This window comes from Lygodium microphyllum, chromosome 14 (genome assembly GCF_053477565.2).
Source record: "Lygodium microphyllum isolate KBCC chromosome 14, Lygodium_microphyllum_v1.1.10, whole genome shotgun sequence".
Taxonomy (NCBI): Eukaryota; Viridiplantae; Streptophyta; class Polypodiopsida; order Schizaeales; family Lygodiaceae; genus Lygodium; species Lygodium microphyllum.
Window position 1 is genome coordinate 9,533,511 of NC_141148.1, and position 14,276 is coordinate 9,547,786.

Genomic DNA, 14,276 nt, shown 5'->3' on the forward strand with positions numbered 1-14,276 from the left:
GTAGTATTTCTAATAGACGATCTACCAGTGGATATGTGTTCTCTTTTGGAAGTGCTGCAGTCACTTGGAGCAGCAAGAAACAGCCTACAGTTGCCTTGTCGAGTACAGAGGCTGAGTACAGGGGTGCAACAATGGCTACATGTGAGGTAGCTTGGTTGCATAAGCTACTTTATGATATGCATCAGCCTACAGATGGGCCAGTTGTCATTTATTGTGACAACATGAGTAGTATACACTTGGCAAATAACCCAATATATCATGCTAGAACAAAGCACATTGAGGTGCATTATCACTATGTGCGGGAGAGGGTTTACTAGGTCTTATTGATCTAGTTTATGTCAGCACAGAGGATCAGGTAGCTGACATATTCACGAAGGCATTGGGCATAGAGAAGCTGTGCAAGTTCAGAGACCTGCTTGGTGTGCAGGAATTGGGATTGAGCTCAAGGGGGAGTGTTGAGATATCAAGCTCTACTCGTGATATGCCAGGGTGATCGTTGTGCATTTATGTCACCGACTTGTTAGTTGCAGATGCGATTGGTACACTGCCCATGAATAATAGCTAGATGACAACTATCCTTATCTACTCTAGTTCATGGTTCAGTTAATATGCCACCTTAGTTAGTTGAGTTTGGTTTGAGACCCATATATAGGGTTCTTCTATTTCTTTGTATGAGAGTTCTTTTGGCTTACACAAGTAATAAGAGAAAAACTGTTTTCAGCCTCCACTTGTGTGTGTATTCCCCCATTGTGTAAGTGAGAAAACTACAAGTGAGACTCCTTCCTTCTCTCCCACAATCTTGACATTATGGTCATGGGCTGATTTCATGGCTGAATACCATATGCTCTTATGAGAGATGTCTTATGCTTTACCGTACTGTGGTTGGTTATGTCATGCAGTTGGCTACGACTCTTCTTCATGTGGGAGCGTTTGCATCCTTGGTTGATGCCTTTATGTCCTCCCGTCTGTTGAGGTTTCATGAGCCTTGGCAACATGCTTCTACCACTGATGTACTTATAGATAATTGTCTTTATGAGCAGGTTCCCTCCGTTGGGATAGCCCTTGATTGCTTGAGCTTCGTGGATGCTATGGATAGCCCTATTCATGATGACTTGGATTCCTTGTTGTCTTCTACATGTTCTTCTACTTCAGATGTTGTTTGCTTCCATTGTGGGAAGCTTGGGCATGTTCAAAGAAAATGCTTTAGTTGGATTAGAGAGCAACAGAGATAGAGACAGACTCGACATGAGCAGAGAGTCAGAGATACAACAGATGCAGTAGATGTTACCACTCTTACTAGTGGTGAGGTACATGCAGTTACCCATGATGATGTAGCTGAGCATGTACTCCTGTCATCTTGTTTTCCTACAGCTTACTTGCTCAGTGATAAGACCTATACGTTTGATTGGCTTTTGGCCTCTATGGCATCTTGTCATGTTACCCCTCATAGAGCATGGTTCTCTTCTGACACGGAGGTTGACGGATGTATTGATTTGGGCCTTGAGCAGTCTTATGCTCTTGTTGGTACATGGGATATACACCTAGCTTTGCCTAATGGGACTTCTCTTATACTCAGGGATGTTTTACATATTCCCATGCTCAGTAAGAGCTTGATTTCTATTAGTCAATTGCATAATGCAAGATATACTATTTCTCTTCAGGATAGGTCATGGAAGATATATCGTGGTTGCTTGGTTTTGGCCAAAGGTTCTAGAGTTGGTTCTCATTACCTAGTGCATGTCTCTCATGTGGGAGATTCTATGGTTGCAGTTATTCGGATACCACATGCATTGTTATGGCATTATCGCCTAGGCCATATGCACCACAGAGAGATGGAGATCTTGTCTCATTTAGACTCATTGTTGCCTTCTATGTCACTTACAGATCTTGATGCTTGCCCTGATTGTACTCTTGGTCCTTGCATAGTCCCCTTGGCTTATGGCAATCGTACGAGGCATGCTTCTCTAGATCTTGTCCATTGTGCAGTATATGGACCTATGCCTTCCCAATCACTAGGTGGAGCGTCGTACTTTGTGACCTTTGTTGATCATGCTACCCACCGTTTTTGGGCTTTTCCCTTGGTGCAGATTGAGGATGTTGCAATTATGCTTGACATGTTTATGGATTCTGTTGGTAGCATGCCTAGGTGCTTGCATATGGATTATGAGAGTCATGCTCTCTCTCCCAGCTTTTGGACCTCTTGTCAACAGTATGGCATTGATTTCTTGTGTCCATGGTATTATGGGATTGCTCGTGGTATGTGGACTGACCTTACATGCAAAGGTTGCTTCTATGCTTACCACAGCTGGGTTGTCTTATGGCTTTTGGACTGAGATCCTTATGATGGCAGTCTATTTGGTTAACAGGACGCCGTGCTTGACCTTGGATGGTATTATACCCCATGAGGCATGGAGTGGCATATAGCCCTCCTATGATTACTTGAGGATGTTTGGCTGCCAGCCATCTGTAAGTATGCCACATGAGCCTATGTCACATAGATGTATCCTCCTTGGTTATGGAGATGGTGACTTTAAGACCTATAGTTTATGGGATTTGGATGCCCAACAGGTCATACGCAATTGTCATTTTGTCTTCTATGAGATGCAAACACCTCTCAGGCCTCTTGATGAGTGTTCAGTACGCTTTATGACTGATTTTACAGTAGCTATAGTGCCATTACAACAAGTTGTTTATGCTGAAAATGAGGCACTTATTGGCCCAGATGACATAGCTATATATAGCAATTAGGGTCAAGATGTTGGTGGTCAGTTGCTAGACCCCTTGCAGGCTCATGAGAGCCATTTTCTTGTAGTTTCGCAGGCTGAACAGCCAGCCATATGTCAGTCTTCCACTTCATTGAGGCCACATGTAGTCTTGAGACCCCGTTGGACGAGTATCCGGGATGTTGGCTCTCTTTTAGTGATTGACTCTGGAGAGTTTGACTACTCTCCGCTGTCTTATATGCGCTACGATGATGCTTTACAGACATGCACTAATGAGTTGTGCTTGCTTCATGAGAAGCATTATTGGATTGCTCCATTATATGGACCTGCGGGATCGCTTATCTCTTGGATGTCATGGAATCGAGGATGCTTGACTCTTCTTCTGCAGAGGTTCTCGACACTTCTTGCACAACTCACTTTTCTATTGGGCGTTGGGTGAGATGTCATGATTCCTCACTTTTTTTTTCTTTTCTTTGTTTTCACTCCCCAACCACATTGACCTTTTAGTGGGAGATTGTTGGGGTAAAAGGCCTCTGGGCCTACCCATGTACACTGTGATTGCCCATTCTTTATTCATATATAATATGATAGTGCAATAAGGTTGTTAGTTCAGTTGGACAACACCTACATTATGTGTGCTATTCTCTCCTGCATCTTCCTCTTCTCCTTCTCCACTGCCATTGAATCCCCTTCAAGATAATGCCTTATTTGAGTAGGAGAAGTGATTAATCGCTATCCACCATGAGAGCTCCACAAAAGCTTGAAGGGAATAAGAGAGAGAAAGCCTGTTTGCAAAAAGTAACAGGACTTCTAACCCTAATGGCTTATTTCTTAACCATGACTTTGTTTATTGTGCATCTACCTTGGTTTGAATGCCCTCCATTTAGCTCTAACTAGGCCCTCCTTTGCATTTGAAAACTCCTTAGTCTTTGCAACCTGTTCACTTTAAGATTTGGATACCCTGTCCTTAAGAAACTAGAATGTAACTAGTTTAAGAAGGAAATCTAAGGTAAGATTGTAACCAAATGGATCGAAGACCAATCCTATGATTCCAGTTGTCAACAACAGAACTAAGAGGTGAGAGAAGAGAGTGCAAAAGAGGAGAGAGAATGCATGAGAGGAGAGAGAAATACTAGAAAGATAGGAGAGAAAAGAGAGAAACCATGAAAACTATGAACAAGAAGGTAAGATGAAGACAATGTAATTGTATTATTGTTAAGTGATGAAAATCTACAATTCTCAACACCTTATATATTTGTGCAAGTGTGGCAAGGTATAATTAATAAAACTATCTCAAATAATGTGTCTTCCCAACTTCTTACACATGATCATTTAGCGAAAGCCAACACCAACACCAAGATGGCTGCACTCTATAGCTTGTCGAATGCCACAAGCATGTTGTTGCTGTTTAGCTATACCAATAGCATAATGCCAACTCTCTCTCTCTCTCTCTTCTCTCTCTCTTCTCTCTCTCTCTCTCTCTCTCTCTCTCTCTCTCTCTACTAATGACCGTCAACTTAGAGAGGGAGGGACATAGAGAAGATGCCCCCTGCTTTGGCCTGTAGGTTGCAGCTATGCTAAGGACCAAATTTGCATACTCGAGTAGAGAGATGTCTACTCCTTGCCTTCTCATTGAGTTATCAAGAGATTGTCCCAATTGATTTGACACAACAATTTATTAGGGATGGGAATAGTAACATGTAGACCGCTGGCCTAAGGAGCACCCTGAGATACATGGATTTGTAGTAGGAAAGAAGTATTCGATCAGAATTAATCAATGTGGGTTGATGAAGCATACCTCTTCTCTGTATTTGCTCTTAGTCAAGGGAGATATGGTGGCATGGCTAGAATTCTGGAGTGCCATAAATTTACGCTAAATCAAGAAGAATCAGGGCTTACCAGCTCAATGCATGTCCTTTATCCATGACCCTACTAACTTTGTACTTGTGACACAGCTTCATCCATGGACTTTGTTATGAAGATGTTTAGATGCTTCACCCCATGACTGCTTCTAAACATAGATTTCTTCGTTGTGGTCATGGCCATGACTATGTGTGCTAGTTGGAGATTTATTGGATTCTAGAAAGTCCCTTTTGCAAGAATTAGCAAAGCTTTCCAATCAGACTTAATTGCACAGAGATGGTACTTCAACATGCCAACAACTAGCAGCTTTGCATCATGGAATTACAGTTGATGTGAGCCATAGCGGACGATGGTGGAGAAGGGGGCCGGTAGAGAATCTATAGGTTGACTGGAAATGGGGCAAAAGAAAAGTGTGTAGCATAGAATGCAAATGTAAAACTAGTGCAAAAATATAAATTATCTTTAATAAAAATTAAAGCCATATTTTTCTCTCTACAATTAAACTTGGATGCTGCAAAAAAGGGGACTTAGTGTAGTGAATAGAGTACCATTAAAAGTGGTGAGTACTGCGTTCACTTGCCTAAGCAAAAGAGATGTGGAACGTTTTCACTCGTTTACACCCATATTCTCTCTCCTCCATAGGACTTCATCTCTCTTCATATTTAGCCTCTCTCTCTTTTGCATGCCTCATTCAAGGCAGATGACTGTGCGTAGATCGTGCTAATTGAGAGACTTACACGGGTCTCAACTCGTAGATAGTGAACACTGAATAAGATCGATCGGACACGTCTACCCGGTCCGGGAAACGGCCTTTCTATGGCCTTTGAAATAAAACCAAAAAAGAACTTGCAAATGGCGTGAAGACGGATGTAAATAAAAGAATGCTTTTCTTCTGCAAAGGTATGTCTGTCTGGCTTTCCCGTTACCCTTTGAATGTTGCTGGGAGCCATTCTGTATCTGCCATCGTCTGTTACTGTGCCAAACACAGGGAGAAAGAAGAGTTTCCTCTGATGTCTCCGGACAGAAATAATTGGGACTATAAGATGGACAATTTCAAAACGGCATGTCACATGGCATGCTGCCTCTGGCTAGCAGGTTTTCGTGAGGCTTGCTGTCTGCATCGTGCATGTTTCTTTTGTAAAAGGTGCGCGCTTTCTGAACTGTTTTTTTCTATAACATTGCCGGATCACATTCACTTTTGATTGCAAATCAAATCAAAGTTATGATTTTGCCAGGACAAATCACGTGAATTCCACAAGGCCATGCCTTCAAAGCAGTGATTAGATGTCCCAATTTGCAGTGTAAATTTCCCACTTGAAAATAAGAAATCCAGTGTGACGGCTGGACATGGCAACTTTCAACGTTAGAAAATAAGCAAAGAAATTTAACTCCAGGCAGTCAGTACAAATTCCAGTTGGCTAGTTTGGATGATCGTTAATATAAGGGATGAAAGATAAGTGTTCTTTCAAGCCATGGTTTTACTCTATGGGAGGGGTGAAGAACAAAGAGTAGGAAAGTTTTTTACAATTTGGTCCTAATGTAAATTCTGAAGAGAGAAAACGAAGACAAATGTGCAATCAGGGCCAGGTACTGACTTGCTGTAGCTTCTTCGATGGGACAATTCTTGTCATGAATCTACAGAGCGAGCACAAATATGACAAAGGTACAATTAGAACTAGCTACTGACCTGCTGTAGGTTGCATCAGATGGTTTTGATTATCAACTTTTTGCAGTCCACTCTGTCTGAGACAAGTGTGGCTATGGATGACGTGCATCTGCAAGCATGTTTTGTGGTAACAGGTTCTCCCTTGGATATCCTTAAATTAACCAAGTTGGTCCTCTGTCTGTTACCTAGGCCATTGTTCCTCAAGTTATAATTATCTCTCGAGCATGTTGAAACAAAGATTGTGCTTCTTGAAACCCTATGGCATTTCAAACTGGCATGATGGAGGTTCTTTATGCAATATCTCTTTAAGTTATGGAGGATCTAGTTACATTTTCTGATAGATATGTCCTACTTAGATAAGACTTTCAACAATTCTACCCCCTAGAAATGTGCCCACATAAAGCCATATTTATCCATGCACATGCAGAAACCGGTCTTTGTTTATGTCACTTACTATCCATTAGTGGAATTAACAAAAGAAGTTATTTCTCAATCTTTTCCCCGGTGAGAGATTCTCAATGATGTTCACATAACATCTTCATGGAGCCAATATACCAATCCTCTTGTAAGAGAATTGTGCCTTTCACATGTTTCACAGATTTTCAAACAATTTTGGAACCATTGATAGATGATATGCAGAGAAGATAATTACGGGTGTAGAGAGAATGTTGAGCTAAAAAGATGCATTACATATTAAATCTTTATTAGCTCATTAAAACAGCCCCAAAACTCAAATTTTACCAAATCGTTTGTGTCCCCTTAGCAAACACCCAAACTTTGGAGGGATCCACATCTATAAATAGGAGGTTGCCTCCTCCATATTCGCAAGTGCATTACTTGGTCCTTTGGTCTTGCTATGCGGGGAATCCCCCTCCTGCATAGTGTACCATCCCTGTTGTTGCTTAAATCCCAAAACACTCTTCTTGTGTTGATGACCCATCTCCTTTGTTGAAGGACTCAAGGAGTGGAAAGGAATCACAACCTATTCCACCCTCCTTGATTGATCCTTAAGCTAAAAAGATACATTACACATTAAATCTTCATTAGCTCAATAAACAACCCTAAAACTCAACTTTTATCAAAGTGTTTGTGTCCCCTTAGCAAACATCCAAACTTTGGAAGGATCCACATCTATAAATAGGAGGCTATTGCATTCACAAGTGCATTACTCTGTCCTTTGGTCTTGTTACGTGGGGAATCCCCCTCGTACACAATGTACTACCCTCCTTGGTTGCTTAAATGTAGAAACCCTCTTCTTATGTTGATGAGCCATCTCCTTCGTTGAAGGACTCAAGGAGTGGAAAGGGATCACCTACATATTTGGACCCTATTCCACCCTCCCTAATTGATCCTAAACACGGACCATGTTCTGATGTTGATACTTGGTCTCCTTCTTTAAAGAAAAAGGGAGTGGTAAAGTCCAATTATCATAAAGACCCTTCTGGCATTACTTGCATAAAGAGAATATGTTTTGTGTCTTTTTCTAGAAACATGGCCCTGTAGATGACAATTGTCACTCAAAGGCCAAGGGTATTAGACCTACATCCAAAATCACATCATTCATAGCTAAGGTTATTTTATCCACACCTTAATTAAATCCAATCCCCATTCCCAAACCAACCTCAACCCCTTCCACTAGTGATAGTGCCACACCCAAGGAGATTGAGCGGGGGTCTTTCCCAGGGAAGTAGCGCAGTTTCTCCATCCCTGGTATCCGTGTTCCTCATTGGCTTGCCATTAGTGCGGTGGATCTTGGATCACCTCCGTAGTCTATCCCTTATGGCATTTTTGATTGGCTTGGTCATTACCTCTCAGTAGGCTAGTTTCTTAGGAGTCATAGCCATAACTTTTATTTTTTTTCAAGTCTTTTGTTGCACATTTAGTCATCTTTCATTTACTTTGTTGCATTCTACACTCACTAAGCTTTCTTTTCTACTTAGCATATTATTCAAAGCATCTCAATATAGAACATCTGTTATGCAAGTTTTTTTTTTGATCCTTTAATGTTGGGGTTTGTGTTTTAGTTTAGGACTAATATTGGAGGTATTTACCAATCCTAACTAGGTTGAAGGTTTGATTTTTTGGTTCTTGCGTTAGTAAGTATTGCTGCCATTAGCATGGAAATGAAGATGGTATCTTTCCTCTTGAGATTGGCCATCCTTTTTCTCTTACCTTGGTATTTGTTCTTCTTTCCTATCAACCGAGGTGTTTTTACCATTTAAATATTATTTATTACTCCACTAGTTTATTTCTTTTTCATGTTATGTGGATTGCTACTTTGGTGGTTGTACCTACGATATTTGGTTGATATTGGAGTCATCTCTTGAGATTAAGTATGGGCATATTTCACTTGCCTTGGTGGCTGACTCTTCCCCCCCTCTTCTAGACGGGGTGTGTGGGGACTTGAGTTCTTGAGATACTTTAATCTTGCCGATAACATTTGATTAAGTCATTAATCAAATATGCAAGGTTGTTTAGGACGTGTGATGCACGTTGCAATTATTTCATGGTAACAAGCCAATGACCTCAAGGATGCAGTGGATGTCAAAGGCAAAAGTTGTGATAAGTTATGCCAACTGGGTTTTGGTGGTTGATTGGTGTCAAGTTTGACCCCAAGACAATTGTTTGGTCAATAAGTGTCAGTGGTGACACTGGGGACTAGCATTAATTAATTAATTAATGCTAGTCTAAGGGTCAACAAAGGTTGGAGACTATTGTAGGTTGCAAATGACTTAGCCAATTTAATTATGGATGGGCACATTTAATTTTGGGCAGGGTTAGAAGGGCCGAAATTAATTTAATGGCTAGAAAATGGGTTTGGAAGGCTACCACTTGGTAAAAATGCCCATGCAAATTGAGAAAACGTTTTTGGGGGCCGGAGAGAGGGATTCAGTTCATTCAGCTTGTTATAGAGAGGAAGGAGATGCTGCTGGTCTGATCTGCAGCCATTGTAGGATCTTCTGAGGCAACAAGGAGCAGGAAAAAACCAATTGGGAGCAGGTGATAGCAGTTCCAGCCCTCCCAAGAGTTGGCAACAACAGATTGGTGCTAGCGATTGTATTTTTAGGGCTCGTGAGCAAGTGGTGATAGCATTAATTACTGTTTGATACATGTAGTAATCAAATTTCAGACTTTTGTGCGTGAAAATCAAAAAATTCTCTCTCCTTCTCCAACTCGTGCTAAGCCATTCTAAGCATCTCTGAGCCATTTGGAGCAGATGTTAGCTAGATTTGGTGGACAGCTAGAGGATTTTTGCTGTAATCCCTAAATTTTTGTAGAAATTAGGATTTGACAGTCACCTTGGACCCGTGCCATCAATAGGAGGCATTATACATTGAAATCAACACTTGAAATTTGAGAATTGTTAGGGATTTCAAATGCCTAGCCATCCATTGTAAACTTGGGGCAGCATTTGGCTGGTTGGGGTCCAATTTAGAGCAAATCCTAGGTGAAATTCAAGGGGTAAATTGCCCAATTTGTTTGCTGATTGTTGGACCAGCAAAGGGCTTTTGGATTAGCCATGGAGATCGAGAAATCTCGGTTTGTAATATATCCATTTGCATGGTGGAGTGCTATCCTAGTGCTTCTCGATTATCACTGGAGTCCTCTCCTAAGGTTGAGATTCAAGCTTGTCTACACCACTTAGTTAGCATAGGAGCCCTCTCTCGAGATTGAGTAAAAGCATGTTCCATGTACTTAGGTGGTTGATTCTCCTTTGGATCTTCTAGCTAAGGGGTGTCAAGTTTACCTTCATCATGAATTATTTTCCTTGTGAGGGACATTGTCCAAGTAGCTGTTGCATGCACATCCTCATCATGTAGCATTTGTTTATGCATCTCATTGTGCAAAGCATCCTTGAGCAGACCTTGGTTTATTTTCATTGGCAATTCTATTCCTACCATGCCTCCCTATCTTCTTCACCATTTTCTTTGTCATCAACACCTTGGACAGGTGGTTGGAATAGTCTTTTATTTTGTGATGTTGGATGTGACCATCTCTCTTTATCCCTTTTCCCATGTGTATAGTTACTTCAAAAAAGAAACAAGTTCAAAGTGGTTTAACATCACCTTTAAAGGTCTTGGTAGGTCATTGGGTAGCCAATGAGTATCCTTTGTCCGATGCCTTGGCCTCTTTGGGGTGACCCATTAGGCTCCTGAGATAAGATAACCATTGCCTCTATAGTCTTGGTAGGTCCTTGTGTAGTCGATGTGCATCATTGGCTTGATACCTTGGCTACTTTGGGGTGGGATATGAAGATATGCTAGAGTTTGCACCGAGGAAACACAGCATGTACGACCAAGATTGAAACACAAAGACTTAGATCGTGACAAGCAAAACTCAAATCCTAAATGCAAATCGCAAAATGCAAAAACTCAAAACTCAAACATAGGGATAAACACATAGAGAAGAAACTCTGAAGTGAATGAATGGTGTAAATGAATATAAGAGTATACAGAATGCCCAAGGGCAGAGCAATGCAATGTCAGAGAGTGATGTCCATTGGAGCTGGATCCCAAGTGTAGTAATCACCGGTCGGAGATGAGAGAGGGCTGAATAATGAAGGGCAGCAGGCTGGTCACCAAAACACAACAATCAGAGGTTGAAATCTAGTAAACGTTATAGTGTACCACCAGAGGAAGGCTGAAAACTGATCACCCAAGGCAAAGAACTATTAGGTGATAATAGGAGAGGTGTTTCCTGATGTAGGCAGCTTGCTAGATAGCAAAAACGCAGGTATTGTAGTAGTTTCTCAATGGGAGAGATGGCAGCAGGCTGTTGCCACAGTTGCCTTCGTACGTCTCAGTACCGTACGGCACCATATGTATCTGTACGTAAAAACATGCCCACTTTTGCAACCGCGTTTGCCGCGTATTGCCGTGTTCCTTTTGCACTTTGAACCTACGTGTTTTGCCTGTGTGGTACTTTTGGCCCACTTTTCCCACTGTGTTTGCTGCGTTCCATTTGCACTTTAAACCGGTGTGTTATGCCTACGTGGCACTTTTGGGGGGTGAGAAGCCTTGGATACCTCATTCACCCCTTTTCCAACTATGCACTTCCCCCCTAGCCCTCCTTGGATTCCATCCAGTTGGTAGCCCTCTTTGTCTGTTGATCCCTCTTCGATTGTTAGACCCTTCTCTCATCTACGAAAGGTGCTCCTCTTCTCCATGCTTCGACACCAATTCAGCAAGCATTTGCCATTCTCATCTCCCTCTCTTGGATCTTGAATTGATTTGTGATTTGTCATTCTCATCTTCTATCTCCTCTTTCCCGCACCTTATCAAAGCATTTGCCATTCTCATCTCCCATTCCCTCTCTCTCACTCTTGCTCTTTCAACTTTACCCCAACCCTTGGGCCTCTCCTTCTCTTTCAACTTTCAACTTTCAAGTTTCAAGAGTCAAGACTCAAGCATCTCACTCTCCCTCTCTCTCTCTCACTCTCTCCCAGGCCTCTCTATCCATCATTGGCACCATGACTCACGAGAAGCATAAGGCCTTCAATTTGCACATGATCCATGTGGAGAGGGACACAAAGAAGTCCAACTCCCACCATTGGACATGCAAGTATTGCGAGAAGCGCTATAAAAGTGGTGCAACTGGCCTTCTCTGACATCTTTCCAAGACAAGGGGCAAGTTGTTCCATGCAAGGAGATCCCTCAAGACATCGTGGAGGAGATTCTCGCCAAGATGAGAGGGGGATCCACAACAGGAGGAGGAAGTGGCTTATCGGCACCAACTTCTACGTCTACTAACGAGGAAGTATCGAATGTGGGCGTATCTTCAACCGATGTGGAAGAGGCCTCTACCATTGGTGGTGGAGACTCCACATCTACATGCGGCTCCGGTATAAGACAAAGATTGGAGGCTCATGCGTCATCGGAGAGACAATACTCTCTCTCTCAAGCTCCCGGTCATGTGTGTGGATCGGTTGCTTTTCTTAGAGAAAGGCAACAACTTGTGGATGTTGAAATTGCACGCACGGTGATTGAGTGTAATCTTGCATTCAATGTTCTAAAACAAGAGTAATGGAAGAAGATAAAAGCCATTGCTAATGTGGGTCCATGTGAAGGATGGACCGGTGTCACATACAACGATATGAGGACGAAAAAGATTGATGAAGCAAGAGCATTCAATGTCCTAAAGCAAGAGCAATGAAAGATTGTAAAAGCCATTGCCAATGTGGGCCCATGTGAAGGATGGACTGGTGTCACATACAATGACATGAGGATGAAAAAGATTGATGAAGAGGAGAGGATTGATAGAGCCCTTGATCCTATTCGGGCCGCATGGATAAAATATGGTTGCTAAATTCTCACTGACGGATGGAGTGATGTAAGAAACATGGCATTATCAACATACTCGTCTCATGTCCACTCGGCACTTGCTTTTTGCAGGGTTTAGATACTAGCAAGAGGGGGAGAAAAACGATGGGCGCATTCATCTACCACCACATTTGGTAAGCTATGATTGAGGTATACATTGCATTTTAAATTTGTTTCACTTTTTTCATTATAATAATTGATTTGTGCATAACTACCTATCTCCGTATTATAATTTCTCTCTAATATCTATCTCGATTCTCTCTTTCCCCTCCAGCCCCAACCCACCTCTCTCTTCATTATTGAATCTTGAAAGTCGAAACTTGAAAGGCTCAACTTTCTCTTTTTCTCTCTAATCTCCAAGTATTGTAAGTATACTTGTAATTTGTGAATTGTGGTTGTAGATAGGCCCCTTGAATGTGGTGCAAGTTATTACTGACAATGCATCGAATTGTCGGCTCATGGGCCGTTTGCTTGAGGCCGAGTTTCCCATGATTGTGCAGACTTCATGTGCAAGTCATTGTTTAGACTTGCTCATGGAGGACATTGGGAAGCTCAAGTGGATGGTCCGCAAAGCTACATCAGTTGTCACCTTTTTCATGGTAAAGGTAAAGGTGCTTGTGATGTATCATGAGCATAGCAAAGTGGAGTTGAAGAAGCCTTCTTCAACTCGTTTTGCGTACATGTGGTTATTGTTGGAGCGCCTTTATGAGGTGTGTTTCACCTTGTGCTAGACAGTGGTGTCCACTCTATGGAATGAGTGGGATGAGCATGAGATAAAGGAGGCCAAAGCCATCCAGCACTTATGCCTTAATGAGTAGTTTTGGTAGAAAATTTGTGCTGTTGTCATGGTTGTGACTCCCTTTTATAGGGTGTTATATATAAGTGATTTCGAGGGGCCCACTATAGTCTTTTCATTTACTTCTTTAGAGTGGCATTGGTGGAGGCACGTGCTTGTATAGTGATCACAGAGACACAACGTGCACATGTTTTAGAGATAGTAGAGAGATGTGCATGGATGCATAAGCCCATCCATGGTTTTGTCGCATTGGTATATCTTGTCTACAAGTCATCGATGATCATGGATGATAGAGAGCTCCGTTATGACCAGCTTGCTTATTTGACTCGTGTGGTCCTTGTGGATGATCATAATGCAGTGCTGGAGGAGCTAGGATGCTATGCAGATTAGAGAGGGTATGTGGCTTTTGCTTCTCCCACTTGTTGGAGGAGAGAGCCACTTGTAAAGCATTTATTTTGGTGGCAAAACTTTGGATACACATTGGAGACTCTTTAGCCCTTAGCCATGAGGGTCCTTGCTCAGGATTGCTCTTTCGGTACATATGAGAGAAACTGGAGTGCCTATTCTCTTATTCACACAAAGATTTACAATCGGCTTAGCATACGGTAGAGTGGCTAGTCTATTGTTGCATTAACTTACGCATGATGAGGGCTATGATGAGCATGGATAGTCTGAAGCAGGTAAGGTTTAAATACTTAATCATAAAATTTAAAATTTGTTGTTTTGAACTTTGAACTTTAAAGTTTATACTTTACAATTTAGACTTTAGCATTTACAATCATATGTGCATTGTGTAGGTGAATGTTGATACATTCAAGTTGACAGGCGATACTCTTCCGAGTGTATATTAGGAGGTGGACGAGGAGGAGATGATTTTTGCAGAGCTCTATAGAGAGCTAATAGCAACA

At 41.9% G+C, this 14,276-nt stretch overlaps 1 protein-coding gene across 1 annotated transcript in view; it reads left to right on the forward strand.

Moving 5' to 3' along the window:
- The first annotated feature begins 5,488 nt into the window (after positions 1 to 5,488).
- LOC148025312 (etoposide-induced protein) overlaps positions 5,489 to 14,276 on the forward strand; it is a 51,011-nt gene continuing 42,223 nt past the window's right edge. Inside the window, exon 1 of the mRNA XM_087692245.1 lies at positions 5,489 to 5,730. Within this exon, the coding sequence (XP_087548371.1) occupies positions 5,489 to 5,730 (242 nt within the window). The remainder of the gene's footprint in view (positions 5,731 to 14,276) is intronic.